Below are 15,024 nucleotides of genomic sequence, written 5' to 3' on the forward strand. Positions count from 1 at the left end.
TAGGTGATGTCCATCCCACCCTGACGGTGCTGCCCCCCAAAACCAATAAAGATTATAATAATACATCCAATCAGCTGTGTCCATATATTACACAGATAACTGCTGCTGTCTTCATTGGAATCTGGAGATTCGAAGCATTTTACAACGTCTTATATTTTGTGACACAAAGTATCAAAACACAGTCGGAAGTAAAACAATTCTCATCTGCAGTGTCTGTACAGTGCTGCTCTCCTGTGGAAATGTTATGGTACTACACTAGATAGATAGAAAGATGGACGGATGGACAGACAGACAGACAGATAGATAGATGGACAGATAGATAGTATATAAAACATTCCTCGTATCTTTTGCTTGCAAATAACTTTATGTTTTCATGTCATTTACATTTATTTACATGAATCAATATATAAAACATTTTTCCTCTCATCTTCTCCCTCTCTCTCCCTCTCTCTCCCTCTCCCTCTTGTTGCAGGATATCTCTGTGGGTGAAGTTACTGACTGTCATTCATGTGTGAACACTTAACCTTTAATCATGACAACAATAACTCTCAATCTTCACCAGGTAGTTTTAGTTTCCTGAACTTCACCAACCCTCGACGATCGAGGAGCAGCTGTAACCTGTAACCCTGTCTCTTAGAAACGACGTTGACACAGCACATTATTATTTACAAGTGAACAGTAACACGGCACACAGATACTTTAGTGTCAATTTAAAGAAACTTTGTTGATTCTGAATTTATCTGCAAAACTTTTTACTGAAAATTTCCATCCTTGCTTTACGAATAAAACCCGTACCTACTAAAGGCTGATCACACTTTTTAAATCATCTTTAGGTTTTATTTATTCAGAGTTTCACACTCAAATACTCAACTCAAAATCTGATTTTTGACCAGTGAGAAGAGCACAGAGCAGAGACAAACATCGGTCATGTGAAATCATTAAAACCTTTAGTGTGTTTCCATGAAAGGAACCTTCACTCATGAGCTGGTTGAGAAACTATAGTGTTCAGGCCTTTGAGGGAAACATCTCGGTCTTGGTTTCATGGAGGAGAAGTCAACAGTGAGACGGGCCTCATTTGACAATTGAATCCTTGATTCAGTCTCCAAAAAGAAAGTCTCAGTTGTGAATATTTATGTATTTTCTCTGCATATCATTGCATTGTTTGGGACAGTTTGTTGGACAAAAAAAAAGACATTTGACAACATCAAATTGGACATTATACTATAGTCTGATACTTTATAAACTAAACAATTATTTAAAGCAATAATCTACATATTAATCTATTATAAAAACAAAAAAACGAATTCTCTAGGAGACAGGGTTGCCTGCAGATATATCTGCATATATATCAATATCTATACGACAATATCATCTCGATATCGAGGTATTTGGTGGAAAAATATCGTGATATTTAGATTTCTTTTCCTCCATATCGCCCAGCCCGGATCTGAAGGATCTGTCTGCTCCTCTTCTATCTATCTCCTCCTGCCTCTCTTTCCTCCCTCCCTCTCCTCCCTCCTTCTCCTCCTCCCTCCATCACTGCTCTCCCTCCTGCTGTCCGTCTTTGTTGATGACGTTTTTGAAGAGCGTGAGCAGCGGCCTCTGGCTGCGCTCGTCCCAGCTCTTCATGAAGCCGCCGTAGCGTTTGCTGGCCGGCGGGCCGCTCCAGCGGAAGTGCTTCATCTTGTAGGTGCCGTCTTTCTTCTCGTGGAGGTCACTGGGGAGCTGCTTCTGCTCCTCCGCCTCCTCCTCTGCCACCTCCTGCGCCTTCTCCTCGTCCTCCATCATCATCATCTTGCCGGCTAGCTCCCGCCTCCTCATCTCTCCGGGGAACAGCTCGGCCGACTCTTCCTCCACGCCGTTGGAGGCGTAGACTTTGACCGGGCGGCGCTTGCGCCCAACGGGCTTCCCCCAGCGGAAGTGCTCCATGGAGTAGGAGCGCTTGGCCTGAGGAGTGGAGGGGAAGGAGAAGGAGGAGGAGGGAGATAAAAAAGAGAGGGGAGGTAGAGACTCGGGGTCTGATGGAGGAGCAGGAGGAGGAGGGGGTTGGAGGTGGGCTGCACCCGGGATGACGGGCACCTCAGCGGTGAGGTCGGAGCGACAGTGCTTGATGCACTCCTGCAGGAGGAGAGGACAGAGAGGATGTGTGCAGATGTTTGTAACCAACAGAGAGGATGTGTGCAGATGTGTGAAAGGATTTACTAATTTTAAACCTAGTCAGGTGTGTGTGTGTGTGTGTGTGTGTGTGTGTTACCATCATGCTCGTCTCAGAGTTGACGTCCTGACAGCTTGGATGTCCCCAGCACTGACTGGCGTCTCCTCTGGCCACGCCCACCACCACCACAGCCACCAATAGCCACGCAAGACACATTTCTCTGCAACACGTACATCGATACATTGTTATCTTTTTCTCTGTCTGTGATCAGCTGCAGTAATTTCAAAATAAAAGCTTCTCATTTGTGACACATCCAATCAACTTAATTTGTTTGGCTTTAATCTGTATTTATAAAGCCCTGATGATTGTTTTAAAAGTAAATATTATAAATGCAAATGAATTAATCATCTAAAATTGAACACAAAAAATCTACTGATCTACAATTACTATTAATATCCATGAGAACAAAACATTTTAACAATCACAATCACAACACTTTTACTGTGTTGAATGTAGGCCCACAGCTAAAACATATTTACAGCACAGCACACTAAATAAAGTTATATATTTACATATATAAATATATATATATATATATATATATATTTCAAAATAAGAAACAGTGTGGAGTAAATATCAAACAATAAAATCCTAAAAAAAACAAAGAAAAGAAGTGATAATAAACTAGTATATTAAAAATATACAATAATGTGAACAAGTGACAGTAAATGAACTAGAACCCTGGTTCTACTGGAGAGGACATAATTATGGATTTCAGTTGTTGTTGTTTTCTCGTAATCATGAACATATTTTTACTGCTAACACAAAAATCCGCTCAAACATTTCTCTACGTTGGGTTGACAAGATTCAAATGTCATACCCAAGAAAACTGTTTTAATATTCCCCTCTGGTTTCAGATGACGTGTTAACGTGTTATTAAATATTTTCTTTTTAATCACTGGAATTGTTCTTTTATGATCACAAGATAATAGCAGAACATTACTACTTTAATGAACTTGTTCATTTAAATTGCAGAATGCACCTAATGTTATGTTGTGTATGTTGAGTATTATAATATAATGATGCACAAAACTGTTTCTTATGACCACAAAAGCATCCCGATAGTATTATTATATTTCATAGTTCAAAAATGAATAATGTCACATAATCACCACAGAAACATGTTTCCTCTGTTCTCTCTTCTTACAAATATAATTGAACGTATTTTAAATTCCATGTATTCACGCAGTTCTTCTTTTCATCATATCTTTAAAACTCTTTATTTATTATATTACGTTTGCCTTTTATAAAGCACTTTGTAATCACTGTTTTGATGTGATATTGCTTATTATCAATATTATTATTATCAATATTATGATAATTATGTTTTTGTTTTGCTTTTTCTTTATTTTACATCTGTCCTCCTTTTAGTTTAAAGGTTTTTCACGAGTAGAACGTAGAAAACAGCTTTTTAATATAATTTGAATAAAGAAAAAGATCATAATATTCAGACACTCACCTCGCCGTCTCTCTCTCTCTCGCTGCTGTTTTCAGTTCGTTCAGCTGTTGGACTGAGATTTCTGTTGTTCTCCACTTTAGTCCTTCCAACTGACCAGGCGACTTTATATCCTGTCAGCCAAGGACACACACACACACACACACACACACACACATACGATGATGACGTCATTACCTGAAATCTCCGAATCATTTTTCTCATTCATGGTTGCAAACACACACTGCTGCATGAAAATAGACAATCAATGAAACATCATCCCCCTCTTCCACCCACACACACACACACACACACACACACACACACGCACACACGCTCCAATGAAAACTTCCCAACTCAAAAAGCTGAACTTTCAAGGAAAAGACGCAGCTCATTGTGAAGAAAACCGAAAACTGTTGGAAAGTTCTGGTTATAAACCTGATTTATTCTTATATTCCTCCAGTTATATTAAATAAAATATGGCTCTTGTGATTGAAATATCTCAACATTTATTTAACAGACTGCTGGGAGAGTTTGTACAGACATTCATGTTCCCCAGAGGATGAACCCCACTGACGTTGGTGATCCTCTGATTTTTCTTTCAGCGCCACCGTGAGGTTTTTTATCTCAACCATTGGACAGATTACCATAACATTTGGTACTCCTTCATCTTCCCTTCAGGATGAATTGTAATAAGCGTTTTTTAGCGCTATCATCTGGTCTACATTTAAATTTGTCCAAAACTTTTGTTTTTGACCAAATATCTGCAAAAGTAGCTGCATTCCCAGAAGTCTCAGCTGTACAACTGTACTGTGGTAATTAGTCAGTGTTAGCATGTTAACACGCTAAGATAGCGTCTCAATATCTCCCTCGGTTGTGTTTATATTTGCCCATTCTGCCTCCTCAGGCCCTTTCACTGCTCTTCTCTACCTGTCCACCAGATGTCCTCACACTTATCCACCTGTCCCAGTCACCTGACTCCCACATCTGGCCCCTCCCTCCTGATTTTCCCTCCATCACCTGACCTGCTCACCTGTTCTCCATTTCCCTCATCAGTCCTGCAGTATTTATACCATCATCGAGTGTTTGAGGGCTCTCTCAGAGACATTTTGAGTCCATTATGAACCCTTTCTGTAGGTCTGCATTATTGCAGACTTTGTCCAAGCGAATTAACCACAAATCATAGCGATGTGATGTTGAACACTGGGTTTCCAGTGGAAGCCGGAAACTTAAGAAGAAGCCACCTGAAACTGAAAGTGCACTTGTACCTGAACTCTGAACCCTTTATCCTTTTGTGTTTTTGTTTGGATTCACAACGTTAACCTCGTGTTTACTGCGACCGTAGTGGAGCGTCGTAGTTTGACGCGCTGGGCTACCGAGGATGATGACGTTGCTCGCTCTCATATCCGGCGACCTTTGTCAATGAGCTGTCGTCTGCCTCTGCTCTCAGTAGATGTGATGTATCTTAGGATTGTAGTTCAGAACAGCATGCAGCAGGAAATCCGGATATACAGCGCTGCAGGAACGAGTCCTAAAACCCAGAAATGAGTCAGCATTTTTGCACTCAATGGGTTTTTTGAATAAGTGTTTGGTTAGATGCATGAAATAAGGTCTGTGGCTAACACAAGCAGATATAAAATATGTCAGTAAATAGCCCTCTCGTAAATGTTGAAGCTTTTACGTGTCTTGAAAAAAGCGGTCGCTAAATGAAACGACTAGTCCGCCTTCACACCCTTGTTGTGTTCACTCACAACCATGGTGTTAAGTTTATAGCCTAACGTTAGCTTTTTACTTCTGCCGACTCCGTTTACGCTTCAAAAATCAAGAAAGTGGTGTTGATTTGTGAAGATTATCCAAAGTCCAATGGAAGAATCCCATTGGCATTTTGTCGGGGGAACCAGTGATGTTAACTTCCTGGTTGGCCAACAAAAATCTGCCATCCCTGCTGCACTCCATTTTTGGAATACTGCATTAAACATACCTTGTATTGGGAGATACTAAATCTTCTTTTGGCATACTAACTAATATGGTATGATGGGTTCTAAAGTAACTTTTAACATGCATAATAGTTCTATCTGAGCAGTCTGTTTTCACCTTGTGACCACAGCAGGTAGATATTAGCTGTTTCCTGATACATCCAAATGTATGTTTTTAATAATGACGTTGTTGTTTATTTGGTGGTTTCACGGAGGAAACACATCAACCTTCAAACTCCAAAGCTGAAGACTTCAGGACAAAAAAACGTAGAGGCACAACAAAAGACAGAGACGCACCAGGCAAGTCTCCCTCCGCCTCCTAACGTGTTAAATGTCAGCCAACGCATCAGGCAGATTAACACCAAGCCGACATGGTGTCACAGGGGTGGAAGAGGGGATTCAAACCTGCGGGGTCAGCGTCTACAGTTACACACACACACACACACACCTGCTGCAGCATCTTTCCATTCTCTGAGCCCTCTCTGTGACTAATGATTAATCTGAAAGGGGATTGACTTGTTTAACGGACCACCGGGGAAAAGGTTGATGAGGATCAACTTCATTTTTTTGAAGCTCTGTGTCCAAAGCCACTCCTCACTTTAAGATTAATCATCCGTTGGTAGCCTCATTTTAAGACCCTTCATGCACCAGGAGCCTCTGTCAGTTCTACCTCCACCACCGTCAACAGAAGTGCAGATGGTCTGAAAAAGGAACCGTTCCAACATCGGATTTGGAAGATCTGTTTCCGAACACTTTTGCAACTTTTCCGACAATCTTGGCAACTTTGCGTTGGTGATTGGTCGGGTAAGTGGAACCAAACCCACAAAGAAAAAGTGAACAGAAATCAATTAAATAGAAGCAAGTGGAGGAAGAAAAAATACTGAAATCAATCATATCTGATCTACAAAACATTATAAAGTTTTGTAGAAAACCAATACCCATTGAGCCCCTTTTTAAGCCTGTTGATTGAGGCACCATTTCCTTTGTTCATCATTCATCTGTCTGTGCACAGTTCACACAAGAACCAACACTGATTTGCCTCTGATCTGGAGGCTTTTTGTCTGGGAGCTCCAAAAACTGTCAACATCCACCAAGAATCTCCCTCTAAGACCTTTTGTTAATATCTATATCAAAGCTACACACATTATTCTGTAAAAAATACAAAGATCAGTTACCGCTAAGCAATCTTATTTCCCTTGCTGTGTTCTCAAAATTTAAAAAATGTTTGTTACAAAACATACATTTTCGTTCAAACTGTTTCTCTATCGAGAACTCAAGTTCTGTTGTTTTGTTCTCAAGTCTGATTCAGACAAAGACTCGACTGCGTCTGGTTTTTTTCTGTTTTACTAATGGAACAAACTGAGCATCTTCTGGAGGCAGGCAGGTAAATATAAACCCATTAGAGGACTCCCACAGCCTTGAACCTCCATTCAGCCCATTACACACACACACGCACACACACGCACACACACGCACTCTCTAGGATGCTCAAGAAAAACATGAAGAGGTAATGGCACGATGACACGGGCAGAAGAGCCAACCGATGACATTATCGACACAGTATCAGAAGTGGAGGCACTTTACTCACCGACTCCTGCAATTAAATTCAGTCCGTCTTTCTGTCCTTTTGTCTACACTGAACAGAAATAAAAGAATATTACATGTTAAGTTCAACTACCTGCAATAAATATTCACAGAATCACAGTTTGTTTCAGTTTACGAAGTTCTACTTCTGTAACTTCAAAGTACTTTTGGATTTTGTGTCCATATATATATTTTGTGATTATATTGGAAACTTGTGTCCAATATCATTAGTATGTGGTTTGTTGTGTTTAACGTTTAGTATCATGGGATGTAATTAACATTGTCGGGGATTAGGGCTGATTCTAAGCCTACAGCAAGTTACTGTTAGGCTCCTCCCATTAAACATCTATAAGCATTATATGAACATTAAAAATCATATACAATACAGTATCCACTAAAATGTGTATATGAGGGAACATTTAATTTGTTTATTTGTATGCTGTTTTAGCCAACAATGAGAACTTATATTATTGCACCTGTGATTGACTATATGGTCATGAAATGAACAGATCAGATCTGCGATCAGTTTTCAGTTGCTGTAACTTGTCGTCACATTACTTTGAACCCATTAAATGTAATCTATTACCTTCAAGGCCAATTGCTGCCAATCCCATTAGAGGATTATCAGGATAAGATGTCATACCCGGTGCCCACACACACACACACACACACACACACACACACACAAATAGTCTCCTGGCTGTCCTGATGCTTTTCCATTGAGATGAATTCAGCGTTGCAATGCTGGGACGTACAGGGCAACAGGTAGGAGTGTGATTTACATTAAATGTAAAATTCTTGCAAAGCAAAGGATTGTTTATTTTAAGTTTTAGCTCACTGGCTCTGTTGCCAGTGCTTTAGACACTCACAGTTAACAGTTCACCTTTAGTTTTGTTGTCAAAGTTGCGATGCCATCGTGTGGTGATACAGTTGAAAGCAGGGACTGTTCTGAAAACTTTCTTGAAGTTGCATTTATGGACAAGGAAGCAAGCGCATAGGACGTAGACACTGTGAAAAGAACAACACGAATGTCAGAGAAGATTGTTGATATTGAATGATTTTGCAAAACACGCAAGTTTATATTCAATGACAATGTTTTTACGTCCAACGGCAGGAATAAAGATTCATAGTATCTACATTTGGTTATTTCTTTAAGGTTTCTGTGCATCAGCTGACTCTTGAATCTCAGAAGTCGGAGCATCCTTGAATGCACCAACAGGGATCGTTTTAATGGTCCTGGGTTTCCATGAACTTTTAGTTTCTTGCATCTGTTTTTTCATGGGAACTTAGGATCCTGGAAACAGGACCCTGAGAACATAGGACCCTGTAAACCATAGGACCCTGGGATCATTGGACCTTAGAAACATAGGACCCGGGAACTTATGACCATTGAAACAAAGGACCCTGAACTTAGGACCCTGTAAACCATATGAGCCTGCAAACTTAGGTCCCTGGGAACATAGATACACTCCCGTTTTGGTTTGAATAGGGTCTTAATTTACCCAAGATGTAAAGTAGATTTGTCCCACAAATTAACAAATTTGAAAGCTTGAAGTTGTCCAGTACGTTTGTGTTTGTGGTATACATTGTCAAAAGTATGTGTAAATGTGATCCAGACTTTGTTTCTGCTCTTCAACAGTTTGTTTCAACCGAAGTGGAAGATTGAACCAGCAGGTCTGAACTTTTCCTTTGACCTGGCTGGGACCGTAGCAGGATCTGGGGCTTGGTTTAGATCTGGTTGAGAAGGACCATCATCCCTGTCTAAAACTACTCTTTTCATGTCAAAGAGGTTTCTCTCTTCAAGAACTTCAAGGCTTGCTGGTAAAATCATAATGATGTATAGAAAACTGCTCTTCTCATTGATTGTAACTGTGTTTCCTGGGCTAAAAGTTAACAAGACTTTCAGAGATCTCTTCCTCTACCAATCCAGTGAATGTTAAAGCACTAGTCTATGGGCCACTGAACCAGGTTGAGCACCTTCATAGAAACCTGGCTGGGATGTTACAGAGTTTGAAGAGGGAGAACCGGATTGTGTTTAAGTCACAATTCATGGACAATAAAATCCATGGACTTCTGCTGTGTTTTGTACATTTTTTTCCCCATCCTACAAACCAAGTGTAACTTTGGGTGAAGTCTGGACCTCAACTTGTAGCTATGACGTCTGACCTTGATGTTGATCAGCTAATTCAAACCGATGACTTCACTTGAAGTTACTATGGATTAAAATAAAAATCAGCAACAATCAGTGAGGGTGAGTTACTGAATGTTTAGGATGAATTGGCGATCCATTCTACTGACCTTTGTCTTACTGACCCGCCGGTGTCACCATGTCACCGGTGACTTTGCGGCCTCCGATGAACGTCCAGACGTTGGACACGAAGAGGACGTACACCCCAATACCTTCACAGAAAATAACGGGGATGTACTGGACATGAACATCCAAACAAGCATGGATGTAGCAGACACAGACTTTGACACAAACTGGGACACAAACAAAGACAACTATGAGGACGCTGACTGGCATCCTCTTCCCTTCCTCCTGGAAACACACTCCGACCTGTCAGCGAACTCCCCACCATTCATACGCAGCAGCGACACCGGTGTTAACGACAGAACCAACCAAAGCTTCAACCGGACTATTGTCAGTTCATCGGCACAGTGCGGCGAGTACAGCAGCCAGCTGACGTCTAGTGGCCAGTGCCGGCTGATGGCCACGCTGCCTCCGGTGCCGGTGGGAACGTCGCAGCAACGCTGCCCGGATATGTTCCGCTGCACAGACGACATCTCATATTGGCTCCACGAGAACCAGAACAGAAAGGAGCAGCTGGAGGAGCTGAGGGAGACGATGTCAGAGCTGCAGGAGGAGCTGAGGAACCACCGCCATCGAGTCAAGTCCCTGGAGGTGCAGGTACACGGCTGTACACTAGTTCACAGTTTGTCTCTGTTTGAATGAAATGGCAGCTTTTCACTTTCTTAAAGAAATAGTTGGACATGTTATAAATAGAGTCCTGCAGGAGTGAGTCCTAACACCTGAACATGATGTAGAATTCTTTGACATCTGGTTCCCTCTTCTCAAAGTCACAGGGTTTTTTTAATGGGATTTTGGTTAGTAGCCTGAAATGAGGTCTGTGGTTAACACAAGATTAAGAGATTTACTCTAGAAGTTTTGTTCTACAACATAAAATTCACGAGTAGATACCTCTAGAGTCGACTCAATGATTGATAATGATACATTTATCTATATTTTATAATTCAACAGGTTTTACGTTGGATTAAACATTTGTTTAGTATTATTCATCTATTTCAACCACTTTCTTTTTACAGTTTTATTTTACTACGCAGCCCTCTGTAGGCTTGATGTCTGTCCAGCACTTTGGTCCAGAGTGATGTATCTGAAAAGCTTTACGTCAGATTGTCATAAACGTTTGCACAGATATCCGTGTTCCCCAAAAGATTAATACCAATTATTTTGGTGAGTTTTTATCTGGCATCAACAACAGGCCACATGTCCAGTCGGCCTCAGTTGTACTTTGATATTCACGCTAACGCACTGCCTCACAAGCTAAATGCTTTTAGCACTGAAACTGAACAGAAACAATACAGGCAATGCTACAAACACTAACAATAACTGTGATAATGTACACATACATGCAGTTTATATTTTATAGGGGCAAAGATTATTGGGACACCCTCCTCTCTCTCTCTCTCTGTCTCTATTTATCTTTGTCTGTCTTTATCTCCCTGTATTGACACCCACTAAGTCCTCCTTAACCCTGAATGCTAACAGGATTAGCTGCAGGCCTTTTGGTCTGCCCGACCCAGAGAGTATTTTTCTGGGCTGGAGTGTCTCGGGGGCCGCCTTTGGTCAAAGTCGAGTTAAGACTGCTGTCTGATATTTGCTTGTTTTTGTAAATGTTGCCATTGTTTGCTGACGAAAGTCCTAGTAGAGGAATGCTTTCCCTTCCCTTTGAGCATAGAAGCTACTCAATGGGCTAAATGTACCTACTTGTGTGTCCTGTAATTGAAAAGTATTCATTTTGGTGATCCGACATCTTGGTAATTTAATTGATTGTACCACACAAATGAGGCAGTAGTAAAATCCTCCCAAAATGAAGACAAACAAAATAACCAAAATTATAGTTTCTGTATCCGCGAGTACGCATTCATCCGTGTGCCGTAAATTTCATCTTCAGACGGCGTATAGGCTCTTTGTAGTACCTCCATTTTTTTTGAGAAGTTTACGAGAACAGACTATGATAAACAGACTACATACAGACAGCTTTAGCTTAAGCTTGTTTGTAAAAAAAAAAAAAACATTTGGCTGATCGGGTGAGAGACTGCTGACAGAGTTGATTGAATTAGGTTTCACTTTTGTTTACATGGTCATGCTTGTTGAACAGTGTCTATGTGTGTGTTTAGTTGGAGGAGCTCACCCCGACAGAGAGAGCTGAGATGAGCACTGCAGTGTGATAATGAATTACACCTAAACATTAAAAAGGAATAATAAAAAAAGAACAGAAACGTCAGAGTTTATTAATACTCCCCTAATTTAGCACCTGGGCCTGTTTGATACCATGTATTTGGTACGGATCTCTACCTTTGGGTAACGTAAGAACGCGAATGGCTCTCCCAAGAGCCAGCGTTCAGTTTGTCCATTCTAGAAACATGGAGGTGCAAGATGGCGGACCTGTGGAAGACGATTATGCATTAATTAAAACGTAGTTCTGAATATTATATTCCATTTCTGCCAATTAATCCCCCTAAATGTTACACACTGTCCCTTTAACCTCAACCGCCCAATATATTGGAAGACATGTGTTTGGAAGTTTAAACCACATATTTAAATATATTTACAAATAAATTGGTTTGAAAGATTTAAAAAACACACTTTGTAGATGCATTGAGCATTCCTTTGAAATTATACTGCTTACTTCCTTTTTTAAGGCCCCATTGTTTACAACAGGAGAACAACGTCAAACCTCACCAACTCTTCTCTGTTTTTAACTCTCAGGGTGAAGAAAGAGTTAGTGTAGAGTCGCCCTTCGACCAGCGCCTGCATTCTCTGGAGTTGCGTCACACCGAGGCCGACACGCTGCTCCTGGTGCACGCGGCGCTGCTGTACGAGCTGCAGACGCAGCTACGCAACCTCTCGGCCGCCGCCGCCGCGCAACGCATGAGCCGCAACACGGGCTGCGCCATCAACGTCGTCAGAATGACGCCGCTGCTCGGCACGCGAGACACACTGCCACCAGGTACACATGCAACCGACACAGTGGTGAGTTGCATGAATTGCGTGTTGCATGATGAGGTTCATGCAACCTAACTGGAACTTTTTAACCCAATCAAAACGACACACAGCAGCACTGTGTTGCTGCAGGGCATTCAACATGTATTTGACTTTACCATACAAAAATCAGATTTTGCAGCCTATGTTTTGTTAACAGTTAAAGGTGCAATGTGTAAGAAATAGCCACATAATCCGAAGAAAGGGGACGAGAAAAAATAGAAATGAGAAAACAACTTGTTACGTTTTCATTTTTTATTTCATCCTCCCCTCCACTAGTCCGGAGGAGAGCATGCAGCAGCTACCGGAGGCGTTATAATGAATCCCATTGCTCTTCTTGGCAAGACGCCGCCCTGTAAAGCATTCAAGTGCTAGGATTGGCCGGGAGTCCAAGCTCCCCGAGGTCCCGATATCCTGATTTGTTCGGGTCCTATGCCCCGACCAATGGGCTATCCTGACCCTAACTACTCAAGGTCAATACCTCAACTTAACCAATTGTCTCTGCCTAAACCAGCTTCGCAGGGCAGGTCTTGCCAAGAAGAGCGGTGGAATTCATTATTATATTAACCATCACAACGTGCGATCAGGACATCGCCATTCGTGCTTTTCTCGTTGCCGATCTCTGATAATGTTACATTGTAAACAACCGATCCGTGTTTAAATTGACAGGAGGAGAGCTAGCAGCGTTAGCAGCACCGCTAACGGCTAACCAATGGAGGTTCCCTGAAGTTACATTATGATGCGTTCAGGCTGTTCAGTGAAAATTAGTATCATGTAAAGGAAAATTATAATGTCAGCATGTAAATGCAATGTTTTCTAACTAACTAATTAAATGTAGTGTTGGTGAGAAACTTGAATAAATCCAGTTGTTTGAAGGATGTTTTCACAGCAACATAAATAGAATTATAACCTGTTTACACACATTATAAAAACTGCTAATGACAAGATTTGAACAACTCAGGATTTCACAGTTTCATCATTAGTTGACCGTTTCATGTCTCTCTGTCTCCGTCCCTCAGATGGACCGCGCTTGTCTTTCTGTCCATCCGACTGTGCGTCTCTGTATTACAACGGTGTTCGTCATTCCGGTGTTTACACCATCATCCAGTCGCCAGGCATTGCCCTGCCCGTCTACTGCGACATGGAGACCGAGGGTGAGACACACACTCGCGTTATCTAGTACAAGGTATAGACACAAAGACATATTTCTTCTTCGTGTGTGCTCCAGGCGGAGGCTGGACTGTGTTTCAGCGGCGGCGCGGCGGCCTGGTGAGTTTTAACCGCGGCTGGTCGGAGTACCGCGAAGGCTTCGGCGAGCCACGAGAGGAACACTGGCTGGGCAACCAACAGCTCCACCTGCTGTCCAACCAGGGCCACTACAGCCTCCGCATCGAGCTGCACGACTGGAGCCACGCCCACAAACACGCCCTGTACCACAGCTTCAGGTAGTCAGACCGGATGATGTAGATGAGTCGTAAACAATACAGAGACATCAGACCAGACGTCAACCTCCGGGTCTGAAAAGTGAAGCCAAAGCTTCATGTCTTAAAGCTGCATTCTCTCTAGTGTCCACCAGGGGGCGACTCCTCTGGTTGTATAGAAGTCTATGAGAAAATGACTCTACTTCTCTCTTGATTTATTACCTCAGTAAACATTGTAAACATGAGTTTATGGTCTCAATCTCTAGTTGCTTACTGTGATTGACAGGTCGCTACCAGAGCGTTTTTTCCTGTCAAGAAGTTGTCTGTGCTTTTGTCTGAGAACTTTAACTTTAAAAGATAATTGTAACATTTTGGTCACTGAAAAATGTCGGTTGTACTTAGCTCCACCCCCTTGTGTCCCTTCTGGTTGCAAAAAAAACCAAGATGGTAACATGTAGAGGACAGTCAGGGGGCTGGAGGACAAGTGGATCTCTCTACTCTTATGGTTTCCTCTCCTCCTCATGCAGGATAGAGAACGAGGAGAACCGGTACCGCCTCCATGTGTCTGGTTTCAGTGGAACGGTGGAGGATTCGTTCGGTTGGTACCACGACCAGCACGACTTCAGCACGCCAGACACCGGCAACATCTGTGCCGAGATCAGCCACGCCGGCTGGTGGTTCCACCAGTGTTTCTACACCAACCTCAACGGCGTCTACTACGAGGTCAGAGACAACACGCCACTAGATTTTGTAGGACTCAGGTTTATAAATATGTTAATTGTGAAACACCCTTTGTTTCCACCAGGGGGGGCGCTACTCTCTGAAAGCTCAGAACCTGCTCGGGCCGGATGGCATTGTCTGGTTCTCCTGGAAGGAGTCAGACTTCTACTCTCTGAAGGAGGTGACCATGATGATGCGACCGTGCAACTTCAGGCCGCGCTTGTCGCCATAGCTGAAGCCCTGCTTGCAGCTTTCTTAGGACTGCCAGCTGCCTCCAGGGGTTGCCAGAACTCCCACGTACCAAATTATGTATTAATACACTGCTGAAAATAGTCCCCAACAAATGCACTTTTTATGCTGTATGAGTAAACTAACTATAACTGTAAGTA

At 42.2% G+C, this 15,024-nt stretch overlaps 2 protein-coding genes across 2 annotated transcripts; one reads left to right on the forward strand and one right to left on the reverse strand.

The window, feature by feature from the left end:
• Nucleotides 1-1,536: 1,536 nt before the first annotated feature.
• LOC142972123 (pro-opiomelanocortin-like) lies at nt 1,537-2,371 on the reverse strand. Its single transcript, XM_076112950.1, has 2 exons — nt 2,255-2,371; nt 1,537-2,118 (listed from the first exon to the last, which is right to left on the reverse strand). Exons 1-2 carry the CDS (start codon nt 2,369-2,371, stop codon nt 1,537-1,539), a joined length of 699 nt encoding a protein of 232 aa, XP_075969065.1.
• A 7,111-nt stretch (nt 2,372-9,482) lies between these two features.
• LOC142972002 (angiopoietin-4-like) lies at nt 9,483-14,867 on the forward strand. The gene is made up of 6 exons (XM_076112752.1): nt 9,483-10,118; nt 12,222-12,462; nt 13,514-13,648; nt 13,723-13,939; nt 14,443-14,638; nt 14,721-14,867. Exons 1-6 carry the CDS (start codon nt 9,483-9,485, stop codon nt 14,865-14,867), a joined length of 1,572 nt encoding a protein of 523 aa, XP_075968867.1.
• Nucleotides 14,868-15,024: the final 157 nt, after the last annotated feature.

The sequence above is a fragment of the Anarhichas minor genome, unplaced genomic scaffold, assembly GCF_050575085.1.
Source record: "Anarhichas minor isolate MPS153535 unplaced genomic scaffold, ASM5057508v1 ptg000051l, whole genome shotgun sequence".
Lineage (NCBI taxonomy): Eukaryota > Metazoa > Chordata > Actinopteri > Perciformes > Anarhichadidae > Anarhichas > Anarhichas minor.

What these genes read in the sequence shown, in the direction of transcription:
- LOC142972123 (XM_076112950.1), bottom strand. Translation starts at nt 2,371, where the DNA reads ATGTGTCTTGCGTGGCTATTGGTGGCTGTGGTGGTGGTGGGCGTGGCC. An exon ending in ACTCTGAGACGAGCATGATG is followed by an intron (nt 2,119 to 2,254) that starts GTAACACACACA and finishes CTCCTCCTGCAG; the next exon opens with GAGTGCATCAAGCACTGTCG.
- LOC142972002 (XM_076112752.1), top strand. Translation starts at nt 9,483, where the DNA reads ATGAATTGGCGATCCATTCTACTGACCTTTGTCTTACTGACCCGCCGG. An exon ending in TCAAGTCCCTGGAGGTGCAG is followed by an intron (nt 10,119 to 12,221) that starts GTACACGGCTGT and finishes TTTAACTCTCAG; the next exon opens with GGTGAAGAAAGAGTTAGTGT. An exon ending in TCAACGGCGTCTACTACGAG is followed by an intron (nt 14,639 to 14,720) that starts GTCAGAGACAAC and finishes TGTTTCCACCAG; the next exon opens with GGGGGGCGCTACTCTCTGAA.